The sequence below is a fragment of the Apteryx mantelli genome, chromosome 3 (genome assembly GCF_036417845.1).
Source record: "Apteryx mantelli isolate bAptMan1 chromosome 3, bAptMan1.hap1, whole genome shotgun sequence".
NCBI lineage: Eukaryota > Metazoa > Chordata > Aves > Apterygiformes > Apterygidae > Apteryx > Apteryx mantelli.
In genome coordinates this window covers 90,153,970-90,171,246 of record NC_089980.1, presented here as the reverse complement: position 1 = coordinate 90,171,246, position 17,277 = coordinate 90,153,970, and the positions used below count along the sequence as shown (strand labels likewise).

The 17,277-nt window shown below is 37.1% G+C and overlaps 1 protein-coding gene across 1 annotated transcript in view; it reads right to left on the bottom strand.

Moving 5' to 3' along the window:
* Positions 1–3,526: 3,526 nt before the first annotated feature.
* BVES (blood vessel epicardial substance) overlaps positions 3,527–17,277 on the bottom strand; it is a 32,922-nt gene continuing 19,171 nt past the window's right edge. Inside the window, 3 exon segments of the mRNA XM_067293922.1 lie at positions 3,527–4,556; positions 12,256–12,397; positions 15,685–15,852. Coding sequence (XP_067150023.1) covers positions 4,432–4,556; positions 12,256–12,397; positions 15,685–15,852 — 435 coding nt within the window. The 3' untranslated portion in view covers positions 3,527–4,431.

Below are 17,277 nucleotides of genomic sequence, written 5' to 3'. Positions count from 1 at the left end.
CCTTTCTGAAATCTTTAATGACTCTCATATTATCATCATCATGCTCTCAGGAAGTTTAAATGTCAGGGATAATTAATTAAGACCGTTTGTCTTCTCTTATTAATCCCTTAAGTACTGAGAACCTATTCTCCTTTAATCAGAAGCATCTGTGACCAGCATTGCAAGAGAGACAAAAAACAGCATTTTACTCGAAGAAGCACTTCCTAAGACTACATTTCTGAAACAATAAAGTAACTGTTGCTGTTATTCCAATAATATTAAAAGGTGCCACTACAGTTTCACTTTCCAAAACTCCATCAAAATGATATGTGGCTGTATCTGTGCTGGCATATCAAGCACAATGTTGCTTATGAAATTGTTAGCGTTCACATATGAAGATATTTCCTGAGCCCTTACTTTTGTAATATGCTCTGCATACATGCTGGAGATTTACTGAAGAATCTAGCTTTTGCATTTTTACTATATCAGCATTTCTGATCTAGTTTATTCTTACATTTATTAATTGGTGAAGTGCCTGTTTCATTATATCTTTGTTTTGCATTCTGACACCTATATCAAACAAAGCAGCCTTTTTCCATAGGGAGATTAAAATTCAGTTGTACTTATTTCTTAAATGTAAACATTATAGGAAAAAATAAAGGTTAGTACTTGTGTATCAGCTTTTTGGAATTTTTTTGGAATTTAAATACAGTGGATGTGTTTATAAATGGGCTTTTGGAAGTACATTCATACTACTGAAATAGTTTTGATTATTGAATTGACCAGATCTAAGCTTACCATTTACTGCAAACATCTGTGATAGACTAGAACCTGAGAGTTCTGTTTCTACCTTTAGAAAGCTAATATGGGTAATGAATAGTGTATTTCGTTACTATTAGGATAGCTGTAGAGGTTTACCTACTCTAAAATTAGAGCATTCTTTTACATGCCTGACTTTGAAATTGCCTATCTACAACTGATTTTCTGGATCCTCTCTAAAATGCCCAAATTAATTTTTTCAGTCTTAGACAATTTATTTAATGCAGATTTACACCCTAAGAATGAGCATGCAAGCACTTAAGCATATGAGTTACAGCTGAAGAGAATATGAATCAATTCTACATCAAGTTTATTCTATGTGATTTGAGACAAAGAATAGTTTGCTAATGAGAGGACATATTCTGAAATGATCCTCTAAGATAATTCTTAACACAGCAGCTGATTAACTTCTTTCAATTCTGTGTCCCTGACAAACGCAACATTCCATATGTATCTATATATGTGCTGAAATAATGGAATTCTTGAAAATTATAAAATTTTGATAACATTGCTAACATTTTGATAAAGCACATTCTTTTCTTCCATGGGCATTATGGTTAGCAAAAAGAATTATATGCTAATATAATTCATATGTGCTGCATATAGTAAAAGTTATGCCTAACAGATATATGATTTAAAAGTATATGTTGTTTTTATATTTTACTAGTCATAGCTTAAAATAAGCTAACAATGGATTTACAGTCTGTCCTTTACTCATGCACATGTACATTCCTCCTTTAAACCTAAATTATTATAGGATGCTTATACTTACCTTTTGCAATACCAGTGGAAAAAGGGTGCCTCAAAAAGCAGGCTACAGTTTATTTTAGCTTCTGTTGTCTCTGAAAGAACTCTATTTGAAACAACAGGAACAAATGTAAACAGACTTTGCAAGTTGTATATATCAAGTAAACTTATTTACTATCCATTTTACCTACTCATCAGGGAATTTTAAAATTGCCAGTTAATGTATTTTTAGGAAATAAAATGTATTATCTCCTGTAGACTAACACATTTATCATTATTTGCAGTGTTTATTGCTGTAATATCATTGGCATGTGTGATGCTTTGCAGGCATGAAGATGACTTGGTTCTTATTCCCAGCATGCAACAATTTATGGTCCAGAAGCTGGGATATGTAACGTAGTCAGAGCTCTGTTCCTGTAGATCCTCTCTGATTTTTAAGAGGAATTCTGTCTCTCCAGGCACTGAGTATTGCTTGATTTTCTAAGCATACATAAGAAATGATCCTGTTAGAGAGCAAGGCAGAGGGAAGGAAACTATTATTTGGAGGCTACTTTGCTTTTCAGGTTACTGAAAAAGAGTTACTTTATAGGCAACATTGCTCTGTTACTTCAGCCACTCTTGCTTTTCTAGTTATTCACTTGCTAAACTATTTATGGTCTACTCCACTAGCTTAGTTTTTCTCTTTAACGGAGTTTGAAAACTGGCAGGAGAGAGAGAGAATTACATCAGGACAAAGATGTGCCTCACTATATCTCCTAGTAAGTAAAGCAATTCCCATTTTCTCTCTTACCCTTCCAGGAGCCAAGAGACAAGCTGGGAGGCTTAGCCTTTCTTTGTGACATTCAACTAACGGGACGCTTGTTTAGTTTCGCGTTCCCATGAGAAATCATGTGGCAGCATCCTTCCTCTGGCCAGCATATTTTATCTACAGGGATCATTTTATCTGGAAGGGGAATAAGACATCACTTCTTACCTGGAGCTTGAAACTGCTGCCCAGAGTTAGGAAGCATTCACCTGCCAATCCACAAATTTCTCAGCAGTTTGTTCTTATGAAGTTTGATAACTAACTAGTTGTAACAGCTTAGCTTAAAACCTGCAAATATATGCATAATTTTTTATTTACAAAGTCTGACTGTGTTGTAAATCAAAAAAAATGTAAGCATTTTAGACATATGATCCTCACAAGAGGATCCTCACAAGCCTGCAACTCTTGTAGTGAAAGCATCATTACAACATTTCCATGTAATTCCACTAATTTTGAATTTGACCCTGCTTTGAGCAGGGCCTGGACCAGATGACCTGCAGAGGTCTCAACCTAAATTAGTCTATGATTATATAACCTATCCTAACAAAATGTCCTATAAGCATTGTTCCTTTTATTTAAAAAAATGAGACACCAAAAAACTCAGATAACCTTCTAACTGGCAGCTGCTAGAGTTACAAGGATACAATTTTTTCCTTTACTATACATTTTATTGCATAGAAAATATTTCATGTTTCTTTCTAATGTTGTCAGTTTTCTTGCTGTCTGTTGTGTTTTTGTTCATGGTGTAATCTGTTCAGTTGCTAACTTTTGACAGTCAGCTACTGAAAATGTGGTTTAATTTTTAATAGGCATTTATGTTTTAGTTGCTGAATCCCAGCTGTACTCCAGTAGACTCACAACTGATCCTATCTATCTTTGTGGTTTATCAGACAAGCAGTTTTAAAAGCTGTTTGAACAACACACAAATTAAAATGGGTGCAGGAGGACTTCCTATTTTTGGCATATAAAGACTTTTAGAACACCAAATTTAGATGATAAACTACATCAACTCCAAAATAAGCCAATGTGCTCTCTTTTGCGTATGATGTGCGGCATAAAGGTATTTTACATCTATTTACACAAATCAGTAAGTAGGTCTCACCTCAGTGAAACATTTTTAACAATGCAAAACCAAGCAAATCACAAGACATATTGATGTAACATTAAACACTGAATTTAAATTCACAAAAGCAGGGGCATTCACAGTGCAGGTCAAAGCATTTAAGTGTGTTTTGATATTGCAAGGGCTTTTGAACAGTAAATAAATGGGTTATATAACTCCGAGGCAGGCTGATTCCAGGATGCATTATCAGGTTAAATTTCAGAAATTAAAATGGAGCATCAGAAAACAGAGCAAAACCAGACTCAAGACAACTCTGACTGCTTGAGAGTTTATGTCAAACTTCTCTTATTCCATGTAATGGTATTTTGTACAATATGATAAATGGAACTACCTACATTTACCTACATTTACCTAAGAAAGAAAAAGTTATGGTTGGAAAGGCAACATTAAACTAAGATATTTGGCAAAAAAGAAAAGTTAAAGTCATTATTATGATTGTAGAGTCAAGCAGTCAGGTTAGGAAATACCAGAATTGGAGGCAAATACCTACCAATATACACAGAAGGTTATCTGCATTATTTCATTTGAGACTCTCACAACAATGGTTTTAGGTAAAAGCAATATAGTTTTGGATAAAAGTTTCAAAATCTCCCACTGAAAAGCACTAAGATATAGGCTTCTAAAAAACTTATGGAAATGGAATAGGGGTTGTTCTGCCCCTAATAAGTCTCTAGAAATGTCAGGCTAGCCAGACATTTAATACTAAAGCTGTCATGGTAAGAGTCAAAGGAAATGTAAAACAAATACTCATGGCCAATAAACAAAAATAAAACTCAGATTTTTTTTTTATTTAGAAGTAAAATAAAATGTGACATTCTGTCTAGAAGTCACTGACATATGCTGTGGTAAAATCAAACATGAAAAGATGTTTTTAGCTTTCAGATTCCTTCCAAATTAAGCTTCTTCCTCTTGCATTTGAGTTTTGTACAAGCTCTTATATCTCTGAAGACATGTCTGTTTAAGGCAGCTGCTGGAGTTCAAGCTTATCAGCAGACGGTGCTTCAAAGACATCATCTTCAACACTTTCTTCTATTGGCTTCATTTTTGCCGAAGTTCTCAGGTAGGGAGATGTCCGGCCTGGGCCTGCCACAATTCCAAATAAATTATACAATTAATTTAACAATAAATGCTTGCTATATATACACCTATTTGTAATGAAGTTCCAGAATCTGATGTGATCAGATCTGATTGTGACAGAATCTGATGATCCTTTTCCAGTTCCCTCATAAAAGAATTTTATAACTGAGGGTTTTGTAACTATTTGGCCATTGGTATCAGGAAATTCTAGATGTGAGACTGCCAAACCTATATGAATCACCAATACCTTCCAGGTTCAAATTTTACAGCCAGTATAGACACAGAATTCTCCTCAATTTCAATGCAAGTCTTGATTGCATGAGATGCTCAACACTGTATCCTTCATAATTATTTTCTCATTGTTACACTCACCCACAAATTCTTCTCAACAAACAACAATATGACTTAAGTACAAATGGTATGTATATTTAGATACTTGCCTTAGCTGTGACAAAATTCGTAGGTTCACTGGGCAGACCTCAGATGGGTAAATGATCACAGCCCTAACTGCTTTAAAACCATGACATGTAAAACATACCCCCTACATAAACAACCGTAAAGAAAACAAGATAGATGTTAACAGATGAAGGCCACGTAACTTTTGACTTACAGTGATCTCATTGCTCTAAGACAGTCTGCTAATAAAGCAGCAATTCATAAAGCTTGCCGGAGCAGAGTGCACAGAAAAGTCATAGCTGGCAAGAGGTTAACTGGAATTTTTGTGCAACCTACCACTGCAAAAGTTGATCCTCTACTATATGTAAATTTTCAGCATGAGGGTTTAATCACAGAACTCCTTTAACATTGGACAAACAGGTTAATTTCCCATTGTCCACTCTGAAAATTGTATCTGTACTTGAACATTTGTTCTCTCAGTACCCTCTTCCAGAGTTAAACAATCACAATAGTACAAGCTTCTAAACAGTTAGCATATGATGACCAAAAAGAATAGGAAAATCTTTTAAATATCTGTAGAAGAAAGAGCAAGTAGTGATGCTGTCTGACAGATCATCTATATAGAAGCTAAAAAGTCAAATTTTCATGAAAAAATACTGATAGCCACAACATACTGTTATTGCAGGGCTACTCTTATTACAAAGATTACTTTTAAAAAAAGTTTATCTTACATACAATAAACTACTCTGCTCAGAAAGCCTGGAGGAGGACTCCTTTGTGCTGCATGTTTTACACACAGAGAACAAAATATTAGCTACAGGCAAGACCAGCAGGCATTACATTACTGCATTTCTTAAGTCACATTCAGGAAAACACTGTTAGGAATTAGCTTTTTAGAACTCTGTTACAAATATATCAATATTTTCTTCTAACATTTAAAAACTACTTTGATTAATTGCTATAATAAAGGGTTACTCGCGCACATTTTTATACACTGGAATTGTTAAGCACTTGTCTTCATATATATGTGTTTTTATGGCCAAAACAAGTATGTTTAGATCATTTAATTGTCTAAAACCAAGATCTGTGGATACACCTGGATGTAAAAGTGACTATGTCGGGCGACGCCAACAAATTACACTCAAAGGTAAAAGGAAGCCTGAAAATGTTGGACTAGAGCATCGGTTTTCTTTTTTTAGATTTCTATATTTGTATAGTTTAGCACTGTTTTTAGCACAGTTTTCTTTTGTTTGAAAGAGCTTATTTCTCTCCAGAAATCAGAAGTAAGAAGCCATTAAGTCTGTTGAACAGAATCCAATGTTAGGTCTAATACTATCAAGTTGTTTGGTTAAAAGACATGCCCTTGCTTTCTCCAAATGCAGAAAACTTGTCTATTTGTACCTCTATCCTGCGTTAGCCAGATGTTCAAGGGACTGAATCAGCTCTTGAACCCAGGCCTTCCATATACTGCTCTACTGCATTCTCTCCAGAACCCAAGTTCAAGTGCCTATTATACTAGTAAGCATATGAATGATTATCAAGCAATAGAATTATTGTGTAGAAACTAATATTAAAACATTTCTAAAAGGACTGAAAGCTGAAGCTACCCTTCTGACTGAGTTCAACTATTTCTACTTAACTCACATTTTGGAAAAAGAGATACATTAATTTCATTTACTAATAAGTTACATAGAGATGGATCATGTACATCAAGCACAAGTACCATGTGATAAACAAATCCCACTTTAATACCTTTTTGAGGATGCTTGCTGAGTTAATGTGATGTTATCAACAGAAAACATCATGCTGCAAACGACTCACTCCGTAAGCATTATAGAACTCTTGTTGGTTATTTCCTTAATATAAAAGCAGACAGTTAGTTGGATTTTTTAGTTAATTAAATTCAAAACACAGTTAATAATTGCAGTTTGGGGCCTATTAATTAGTATTTTTCTCCCTCTTGTTGCTAAACACTTCAAAAAAGCTTCTACATCAATTTCTTTAGAAAATTAATCAAAGCTGATAGTTTGGAGCATAGGATAAAAGCATAACTTAAAAAAAAGTTTGGATTATACAAAAGAATAAATTCACCATTTTGCAAGAATATGGAAATTAGGAGAATAAGATTTGTTTGTACTATAGTAGTCAAATCTAATCTTTGTAATGGGAAGCTTTTGTCCAGATGAGAGTCTGTCACCTAGCAATGACAAGACAGAATTCCTGTAGAGCTCCTGTACAGATAAGTTTCTTTATTTTTTTCTAAAAAGAAGTATATATGTCACTTCCATATGCTCCTCACTAAAATCTTGTGGTTTTCCCTCTCTCTCTCTTTTTTTTTTTAATGAACTAATTCACGGCTGCAGAAGGAGGATCCAGGGCAATACAGCACTGGGACAGTGTGCTTCAGCACGTACCTCATACCAAATCCTAAAAAATACAAAAGCAGACTGACTATGCTGCACTGGCAGCATCCAGGAGAAGCTTTTTAAAAACACAATAGGGAAAAGTTATTGGCAGCTTTTTTTCCTCATTTTTCTCTGGACTCTGAAGAAAAGTGCAGACATGGCTACAGTACAGTATCAATACCAATCTTCAGGCAGAGCTCACCTTGATAGGAAACCCATCTTTGGCAATGACATTACATAGGAGTAACAGACTAACCTGCTATTTCAGCAAAAAGAAAGATTGAAGCATTACAGTTTGGTAAGATAAACAATCTTTTATCAAGTCAGAAGTATGGAAGTCAGAAATTTTGCATTAACCAAAAGGCAAAGAAAAATAAATGACCGTATTTCCTGAGGTGTATCATACACTGCTATACGGGTACCCGCCCTGCCTCCCCCAAAATAAGTGAAAAAATTGGACTCTGGAAGTTGCTACCTCATCCATTGTTGCCAATGGTGTGGTGGCAGTATCAACACCAACAGCTGCTGTAGTGGGTAATTACACAATATAAGAGACATTTAACCCCCCTTTTGGAGGAAAGTACACACCCTACTCCAGAAAATATAGTATATAAAAAAAGAAAAAGTACAGTAGAGTAGTGCATTTATCAAGTATGTGCTAAGAATGGACATATCTTAGGGATTAATGTAATTACGGCTGAAAATTGCATACATTTAGATTACTTTCTCCCAAAGCTGAAATAGTGGTGCAAGTGTTCTGCTGCTAAGTCTGAAAGAGAATTTCAATTCTAGCTAATTGCACAAATACAATTTTACAATTTCTTTCAGGCTTCCAAGTGAGTAGATCTGTCCAAGTGCACTCTATGCAAATGAGTGGCTTGAAGGTATGGAGCTTTGCCTTGGAACAGGTGAAAAGCCAGTCAACACCTTATGGGTAAATATCTGAGGACAGACCAACAGGGCAGACTTCATGGTAGGTATCTGCTACAGGTTCCCTGATACAGAAGAGGAAGTAGACTGAAGCCTACTTTAGACAACTGGATAAAACCTCATAATCGCAGGCCTTGGTACTTGTGGGGAACTTTAACCACCCCAATATCCGGTAGAAAGGGCTTGGTGTAATAAGTCCAGGAGATGTCTGAAGAGTGTTGAGGACGATTTCTTCACACAGGTGATTGATGAGCCAATTAGGGGAGGTGCTCTGCTGGACCTGTCACTGATGAACAAGGAAGAACTGGTCAAGGAGGTGAAGGCTGATGGTAACCTTGGCTGCAATGACCAGGAACTGCTGGAGTTTAAGAGGCAGACAAGAGGGCCAGAAAAATAGAATTACAACCCTGGACTTCCAGACAGTGGCTTGCTTAGGGATCTGCTTGGCACCATCCCATGGGACATGGCCCACAAGGGCAAAGGGGCCCAAGGACAGCTGACTGATCTTCAAGGACACCTTCCTCAAAACCCAAGAGCAGTCCATTCCAGCGTGCAGAAAGTTGAGCAAGCGTGACAGAAGGCTAGCATGGATGAACAGGAAACTTCCGGCAGAGCTCAGACACAAAAAGGAAGTACACAAAAAGTGGAAGCAGGGACAAGCTACCTGGGAAGAATACATAAACATTGTCCAAGCATGCAGGGATAGAATTGGGAAAGTCAAAGCTCAGCTGGACTTGGAGCTAGTTAAGGGCAACAAGAAGGGCTTCTACAAATACATTGGCAACAAAAGGAAGACCAAGGAAACTGCAAGGCCGTGACTCAGCCTCGGGACATGGGTCCTAGTGACAAAGGACATGGAAAAGGCTAAGATACTCAATACCTTTTTTGCCTCTGTCTCAACTGGTAAGGCTTGTCCTGACGCCTCCCAGGTCTCTGAGTCTAGTGACAGGGACTGGGAGAGTGATACATGACTTAACAGTAAAGGAAGTGCCCAGTGACAGGACAAGAGGCAACAGGCACAAACTGAAACACAGGAAGTTCCATCTGAACATAAGGAAAAATTTCTTTACTGGGAGGGTGACTGAGCATTGGAACAGGTTGCCCAGAGAGACTGTGGAGTCTCCATCCTTGGAGATATTCAAAAGCCGTCCGGACAGGGTCCTGGGCAACCTGCTCTAGGTGACCCTGCTTGAGCAGGGGGGTTGGACTAGATCTCTAAAGGTCTCTTTCAACCTCAACCATTCTGTGAGGACCAAGTTAGGGCCCACTGAAGCAAACTGGGTATATACAAGTCTGTGGGACCACATGAGCTGCATCAGCAAGGGTGATGAAGTTTGGCTGAGCTAATTGTGAGGTCGCTCTCTATCATCTTTGAAAGTTCATGGCAATCAGGGGAGAGGAAAAAACCATAGTCACATCCATTTTCACGAAGGACAACAAGGAGGATCCAGGGAACTACAGGCCTGTCTGCCTAACTGCAGTCTCCAGTACAGTTATAGAGTCTATCATATCGTCTATCATATCCCCTCCTGGAAGGATGGGTCACACATGAAGGATTGGAAGGTTATTGGGAAGAACCAGCATGGATTTACCAAGGACAAATTGTGCCTGACCAACCTGCCTTCTGTGGTGAGATGACAGGCTCTGTGGACAAGGGGAGTGCAGTGGATGTTGTTTACCCGGACTGTCGCAAGGCTTTAAACAGTCTCCCACAGTATCCTTCTAGCCAAACTGGTTAGAAATGGACTGGATATGCAAACTACACAATGGGTGGAAAACTGTCTGGACTGATGAATCCAAAGACTGGTGAACAGCAGTACAAAATCCAGCTGGCAGCCAGTTACTAGCAGTGTCCCTCAGGGGTCAGTACCAAGGCCTATAATGTTCAGTGTGTTTACTAAGGACCTGGATGACAGGATGAAACACACTCTTAGCAAGTTCGGAGACCACAGTGAAGAAGTGACGGGAATGTTGATATGCCAGCGGGTAGGGCTGGTATTCAAAAGGGCCTTCACAGGTAGGAGAAAAGAGCTGACAGGAACCATATGAAGTTCAACATAGGCAAAGGCATGGGACACAGCAACCTGATGCAATACAGGCTGGGCACCAACCAGTTGGAAAGCAGTTTTGCAGAAATGGACTTGGGGTCCTGGTGGACAGCAAACTGAACATGAGTCAGCAGTGTGTCCCTGTAGAGAAGAAAGCTATCCATATACTGGGCCATATTAGCAAGAGGATAGCCAGCAGGTCAATGAAAGGGATTAATTCAGCACTTGTGAGACAGGATCTGGAGTGCTGTGTCCAGTTTCGGGCTCCCCAGTACAAGAAAGACATGGACATACTGTGAGTGCAGTGGAAGGCAACCAAGATGGTCAGGGGCTGAAGCACATGACATACACAGAGAGGCTGCGAGAACTGGGTTTGTTCAGCCTTATGAAGAGAAGGCTCACAGGTGATCTTACTGCTGTCTTCAGCTATCTAACAGGAGGGTATAAAGAAGACAGAGACAAACTCTTCTCAGAGGCATGCGCTAAAGAACAAGGGACAACAATCATGAATTGTGATAAAATAAGTTCTGAATACATATAAGGAAAAATTTTTCACAAGGGTGGTCAGGCACTGGAACAGGTTGCTCAGAGAGGCTGTGGAATCTTCAACCTTGGAAATATTCAAAGCTTTAGCAGACATGGTCCTGAGCAATCTGCTTTAGCTGGCCCTGCTTTGAGCAGGATTTTGGACTAGACAGTCTTCAGAGGTCCCTTCATACCTCAATTATTCGGTGATTCTAAATGTCCTTTCAGGGAACAGAGGAGAAATAAAGAAAATAAAGCTAGAATTTTCACCAGTTTTTAACAACTATATCCAAGCTGTCACTCTCAACATTCTAGTAGGGTGAAACACTAGCAGGGCTTTTGCTTCCCTGTATTTGGGAATGCAGACTGTATCAATGGTAAGGAGTGGAAAGGGATTGGCCCTCCAAGCCTGAAGGAGTTCTTGGATAAGGACTGAGGAAGACAATGGAGAACAGACAATTAAATGGGAAAGTGTAAATACTTTGAAACACTTTCTTCAACTTACCAGAGAATTTAACCCTAATGAATGACAGGTTTTTTTCCTCATAGCTTTAAATCCTAATTAGCAAAGAATAAGATTCCTCAAACCAAAATAGATAATCCTATGTGACCCTTTTAAATTGTGTTAAATAGACAGCTTATGCCAAATAAGACAGTTGAGCATCTTTGGGGTATTTTGTTCAAAAGCTGCTTTCAGATTTCAGACTACTACTTAAGTTTGCTTAGATCCAAGGAAATTAAAAGTAACAAATAAAAAAAAAACTTACAAAGAATTGTTTAAAAAGTTTCTATAAAGATATAAATTGCAAGAGTAGAAGCAAAAGGTCAGAACATGGCTTCCCTTATTTCATCTGTTCTATACTACTCCTGCCACGCAAAGTGCAGGGAACGAACGCCTGACAGGATATTTGGAGATTTTCCAGGTGACATCAAAATATTAGTTCTATATCACATTTCTCCAGACTTTGCCAATACAAACTGTCTCAGGAGGAAATGCAGAGCACCAAGTTGCTGAGGGGAAATGTTTTGTTTGGTTTTCAGTTCCTACAAGCACCAGTCACAGACCAGAGTAGACACTACTGTGACAGGCACTATACATTCACACTGATTTGCTCCATTACTGCAAGAAAATCATATTATGTTGACACATTCATATTATGCCAAAAATTATTACAATACTTTGCTTTTTTTCCAGTGTCTACATGAAGTAGCTTAAGTTGCCATACAAAGCCTTAAACATCTTACGAATTCCCTGCATTGTCTTTCCGCTTACTCAGTTTACAGTAGCACCCAAAATAAGCTAAATTCTGCTCCTATTGAAGACAACAGTAGTTCTACAATCATTTTTAATGATCAACCAAGATGTGTTCAAAATTGGCATCAACTATTTTGAGAACTCACGAAGAGAGGATGCAGAGGAAGTCCCACGGAGAAACATCTGTAAGCCATCTTCACTGTCACTGGTACTGGCCATGCTGTTTCTCATCTGCATCACAGAGAGCTGTGAGCAAAGACTAGGCTGTCGATCAATCTTTTTTGAGGCCTATAAAAAAAATGTTATTTTAAAAAGGTATCAAGTAAATTAGAAATAAAAATGGAAAATAAGTATTTCCTCTGCAGTAGACACTCTGAGCTCAGCTATGACTATTCACGAATCAATTGGTTAAAGCAAGAGAGTCTATGCAGGGTATATTGACTTAAATGAAAATATTCTAGTTATGTAGGAAGGGCTTGTACAATACGATTTTCGTTTGAGGAAGAATAAAAAAGTATTACAACTTCCCATAACACTCACCCTTAATTTCTATAATAACATACATTTTCAGAAGTTATAAAACAGTTAAAATAATCTTAAATTCATGTGACTATTTTTTACTAAAAATAAAGACTTGGTAAAAACTGAAGCTAAAATGAAAATGTAATTTTACAAAGAAATTTACATAAAATTATGAAGCCAATTTTACATTGCTTTATATGATTCTAGTATTTGTAAAGGACTTGGGAATGAAACATATACTCAACATGTTAAACTGAAGGTAGCACACAGAAATGTCAAAATTGTTACTAGCTAGAATACAGTTAAACAGATCTTTTCTGTTCATACTGATACATATCTGTATATTATTTAGATATATTTGTACCATACAGTGGAAAGTACAGACAGGGTAAGTGCAAAACTGGACACTTTCAGCCTCGATTTCACCTAGTGCAATAAGTTGGGCATCCATTTGATTTTCCACACTCTGTACATACAACAGAGCACTAATTAAAATAAACATTTCAGACAGCAGGCACAGCCTTTTGAAAAAAGCAGTAACTGTGGTCTCAACACAATACAAGAATTAGAGAGAAAAAGGCAGAAGCTCTAAAGGGAATGTGCTGATCCCAAACATTTGCATTATTATTTTTACAGAGGTGTGCAGATGTTAAGCCAGAGGGGGAGAGAAGAAAGCAAAATGGATAGGAAAGACAGAGAGAATAGGATGGAGTTGTAATGACACAAAACAGCAAAAGACAAAGAAGAGAAATCAAAAGAAGGAAAAAATGGAGGAAGAAACCTACACTACAAAAAAACTTAATGCCAAGTCTTCTAAAAGTGACTAGTGATTTGAAGATACAGTTTGCACCAACGGCATCTAAAAGAAATTTGAATTTTGGAGAGTGTTACGATATGCTTCAAAATCGGATCAATTTGTATGGTGTCAGCAGAAGGGTGTGACTAAAGCTGCACACAGAAATTCACACATCAGTTTTGAAAATGATTTCCAAAGTATTCTTCCCAAGAAGGGGAGATCCAAGCACTGAAACATAGCAAAAATAGTACTGATAAAAATGACCTATGCTAGAAGAAGTATAAGGGGAAAAAAAAGATAAAGGGGAAAAAGTAAAATAAGAGACATAGAACAAGAAGAGATTTCTCTGGCAATAAATGTTTTCATATTGCATCCATGTTTAAGACTTTTTGAAGGATGGCTTGAATTCCCTATGAGGTGAAATTGCAATGTTTCAGTAAATCCATGTTTTAATAGAATATATCATTTAATTCAGCAACTCTTTTCTGCCAGATGTTGGCAACTAGCCTCCATTAAAGTCTAACCATCTCTCTGGGATTTTTAAAAAATATTTCAAAGGTATGATAAGGACCTTTCACTTGAAAATGACCATTTACAAAATTACAGTGTGGCATCATGTGACATTATTCCTTCATTTCAAGAATTATTTATACTAATGTTAAGTTCTACAGTGCCAGAAGCCAGCAGCACAAATCAGATGCAGATGATTTTATACACTAGGCACAATACTCTAATGCTGTCATCCTTCCATGCATAAAAAAAAAAGAAAAAAAAAGACATGGTGAGTGAAAAAAAGGAGTCTGCCAGGAGATGTAGTCTGAATGCAATTCTTAGCACACAAAGGAAGCATGTTGCTACATGTTCCTGCAGAGGCCATACTCAAGAAATGACTTACTGACTGTACGGATACATTCCGATTAATACAATACATCTTTGTCCCCTATAATTTTTGCCCTCCTTAAAAAAAAAAAATTAACCACACACTATAAGATTACTTCATAGGTGGTACATTCCTGCTAGATCACATCTGTGTTATTACATCAGCAAGACTGACAATCAATGAAAACAGTGAGCTGAAATAGTTTTGAGCATTTGATTCCAAGACAGTGTAACCCTCTATTGCACTGGCCAGAAGGCAGAATAAAAATGCTTTATTGCTGTAAAATTGTTTCTCCAACAATTCTCCCTTCTTTCTTTCTGTTAACAGTACAAAATTGAGAAAAAATATAATTTTTAATTAGCTGTAAGTAAATTTCAAGTCAAACCTGTTGAGTTCTGTTGTATAATTACCAGTGGCAGTCATTCCTTTTGGATCATTTCCCAGGACATTCACAACTTTGATTACAGAAGTGGCTATTTAACCTTTTTGTGAGACATTTATGGGCAACCTGATGAGATGTATTTTTGCTTTGAGTTAGGGTGAGTTAAATCCCAAAACACAGAACATGGAAAGACTGTATTATAAATATTCCAAGTTTTTCATAGATGATGGTGAAGGTTCTTCAAATAAATCATACAAAAACCCTACAGCCACCACATAAATAGTAGAAGAATGCACTAGCATAAGCTGAGTTACCTTCCAAACCATGAGAAGCCATTTAACTAAGAAAGGAGACAAAATGAAAGTAAAACAAGATAATCAATATATCTGTGACTATATCCAGACCACTTCCCGTGACGCCTGAAACACAGTCCCTCTACATGCAAAGAAGATGAGTTATATTCGGACCACTTATTAAAGGTATTTTATATAGATTTCATGCCTCCCTTCACTGACTACATCATAGCCTAACATTCCCTTTTCTTTGATGTCTGCAACTCTCAAACACGTTGGAATTCTCCTTGGCAATCAGCGTCATCCAGTTGTTTGACCTCAGCAAGTGATTTCTTTCCAAAAAAATACACTTCTTTGTACAAAGGCACCCATTTGTTAATAAGGAAGGATATCCAGGAAAAAACATGATTTTAGCAACTAGTCATCATGCCTACTACTTGGCTAGGAATATCTGCACTAGCCACTTAGGTCTGATTCTCAGTTATTCTTCTTTCTTGCACATTACCATGCTACCATTAAACAATATTGCTGCTGACAAAATGTTTTGCTGACTCGTGCTTTGTCACTAAAAAGAACTGAGTAGGAATTCAGCAACAGGTAGCAGCAGGTTAAGAACAAGGTGCTTTGAGACAATTTAAAGTTGAGGTAACAATACATTTGTGTGAGGCAAGAAAATTCCCAAACAAAATTTCAACTGCTTACCTTGTCATTTAAGGTTGGGTCATTCAATGAGTAGAGTTTATTTGTAATATCTTTGCCAATAAGATACCTAAAGATCTCATAAAGAAATGGCTCAGATTCCAGAAAATAAGTCAGCCTTTCCCTGGACCAGCACAGGAACTTGCAGTTATCATCTGCAATAATGGTGACCTGAGAAAACACATACTCAGAATTAGCACTTCTCTCTTGCTTTAAAATAAGTGATACTATTTTATTTGTGCCTACATTTAAAATAACTCTTAAAGCTATAAATTACTTTAGGGTACCCCTTAGAAAATAGTATTTACAAATTTAAAACTACTCACATATTTGTTATCACTGTATTTTTAAAGACATATGGCCAGTTCATTTTTCAGTAAATCTGGAGGCAGATAATTATGGAAGGTCTCTTACAGTGTCCACAACTGTAAACATTTATGACAGAGAACATTTACATACAAAGTCAGTCCTACACTGATGACACTATTCACAACCCAATAGGCCTACATGTTACTAAGTTTTAGTCCACGTCATTGTAACCAAACAGCAACAACCAGTATAATCCAAAGATCGTTGTGAAAGAGTTTTTAGAGATTTTGAAAAAATCGTTTCATCTTTCTCTGACCACTTTGTGGCCCGATCTTGCGATCTCACAAGTACAAACTTCTAGCACTTGAGCTGAGGAACTATTTGATTCATTATTGACAATTCTGCTACTGACAGTTACAGAGAAGCTTACATCTTCTCTTGGAAGGTTTAACACTTATAAATACATAGCCAGATTTGTCATTCTATGCCAGTAGAGGGCAGCGGCATACAAAAACCATTATAGTTCAGTGTTAGTGCAGTAGTATATTTTACAAAAGAAAGTAAACCAACTATGAAGAAATAAGCTGCCCTCTACTATTACAAGTTAATTTTACCTCCTAAAAAATAAAAATGTAAAAAACCTAAGAACTAATGGAAAACTGTCACACAAACATGGTTTTTAACTTCACTGTCTGTAATATGAGTACACAAGCTTAGGAAGAATTCATCAGTATCGCCAGCAGATGGAGCCCTTAAGACTTAATACATGTCCTACTTCAACGGCAATGCTGAGAATATTTATATTGCAGTGTGCTGAAATCATAAAAAGCAAGCAAAACTCAGAAGTGAAGGATGTATATGGTAGTAGATTATAATAATATTTAAGGTAGGCACGGCTTGAGGCCTAAGCTTTTTCCTTTCAGTGGAAATGATTCCTATCTAGCCATTTACAAAAGAAATAGTATGAAGAGGACTGCAATTCTGCAGGATTCCTCACTGCTGTGAAATGAATACATCTTGACAACTATCTCTCTTTGGCATTAAGCCTAGTACTTGACTGGAACATATTACATCAATCACTGATTTTAGATTCTACATTACTCTTCCTCCCTCCCTTTTCTGTTATGATACCAGTGTGGATATATCCAGTTAAGCCACAGGCTAGTAATTACCACTCGTATGCAGTTAATATCAAGTAGGGAGCAGCAAAATACTGATTTCAGTATTATGTGGAGAAAACCTACTCTAATAGCACTTTTTACTGCAAGCTATTGTATAATATATCCA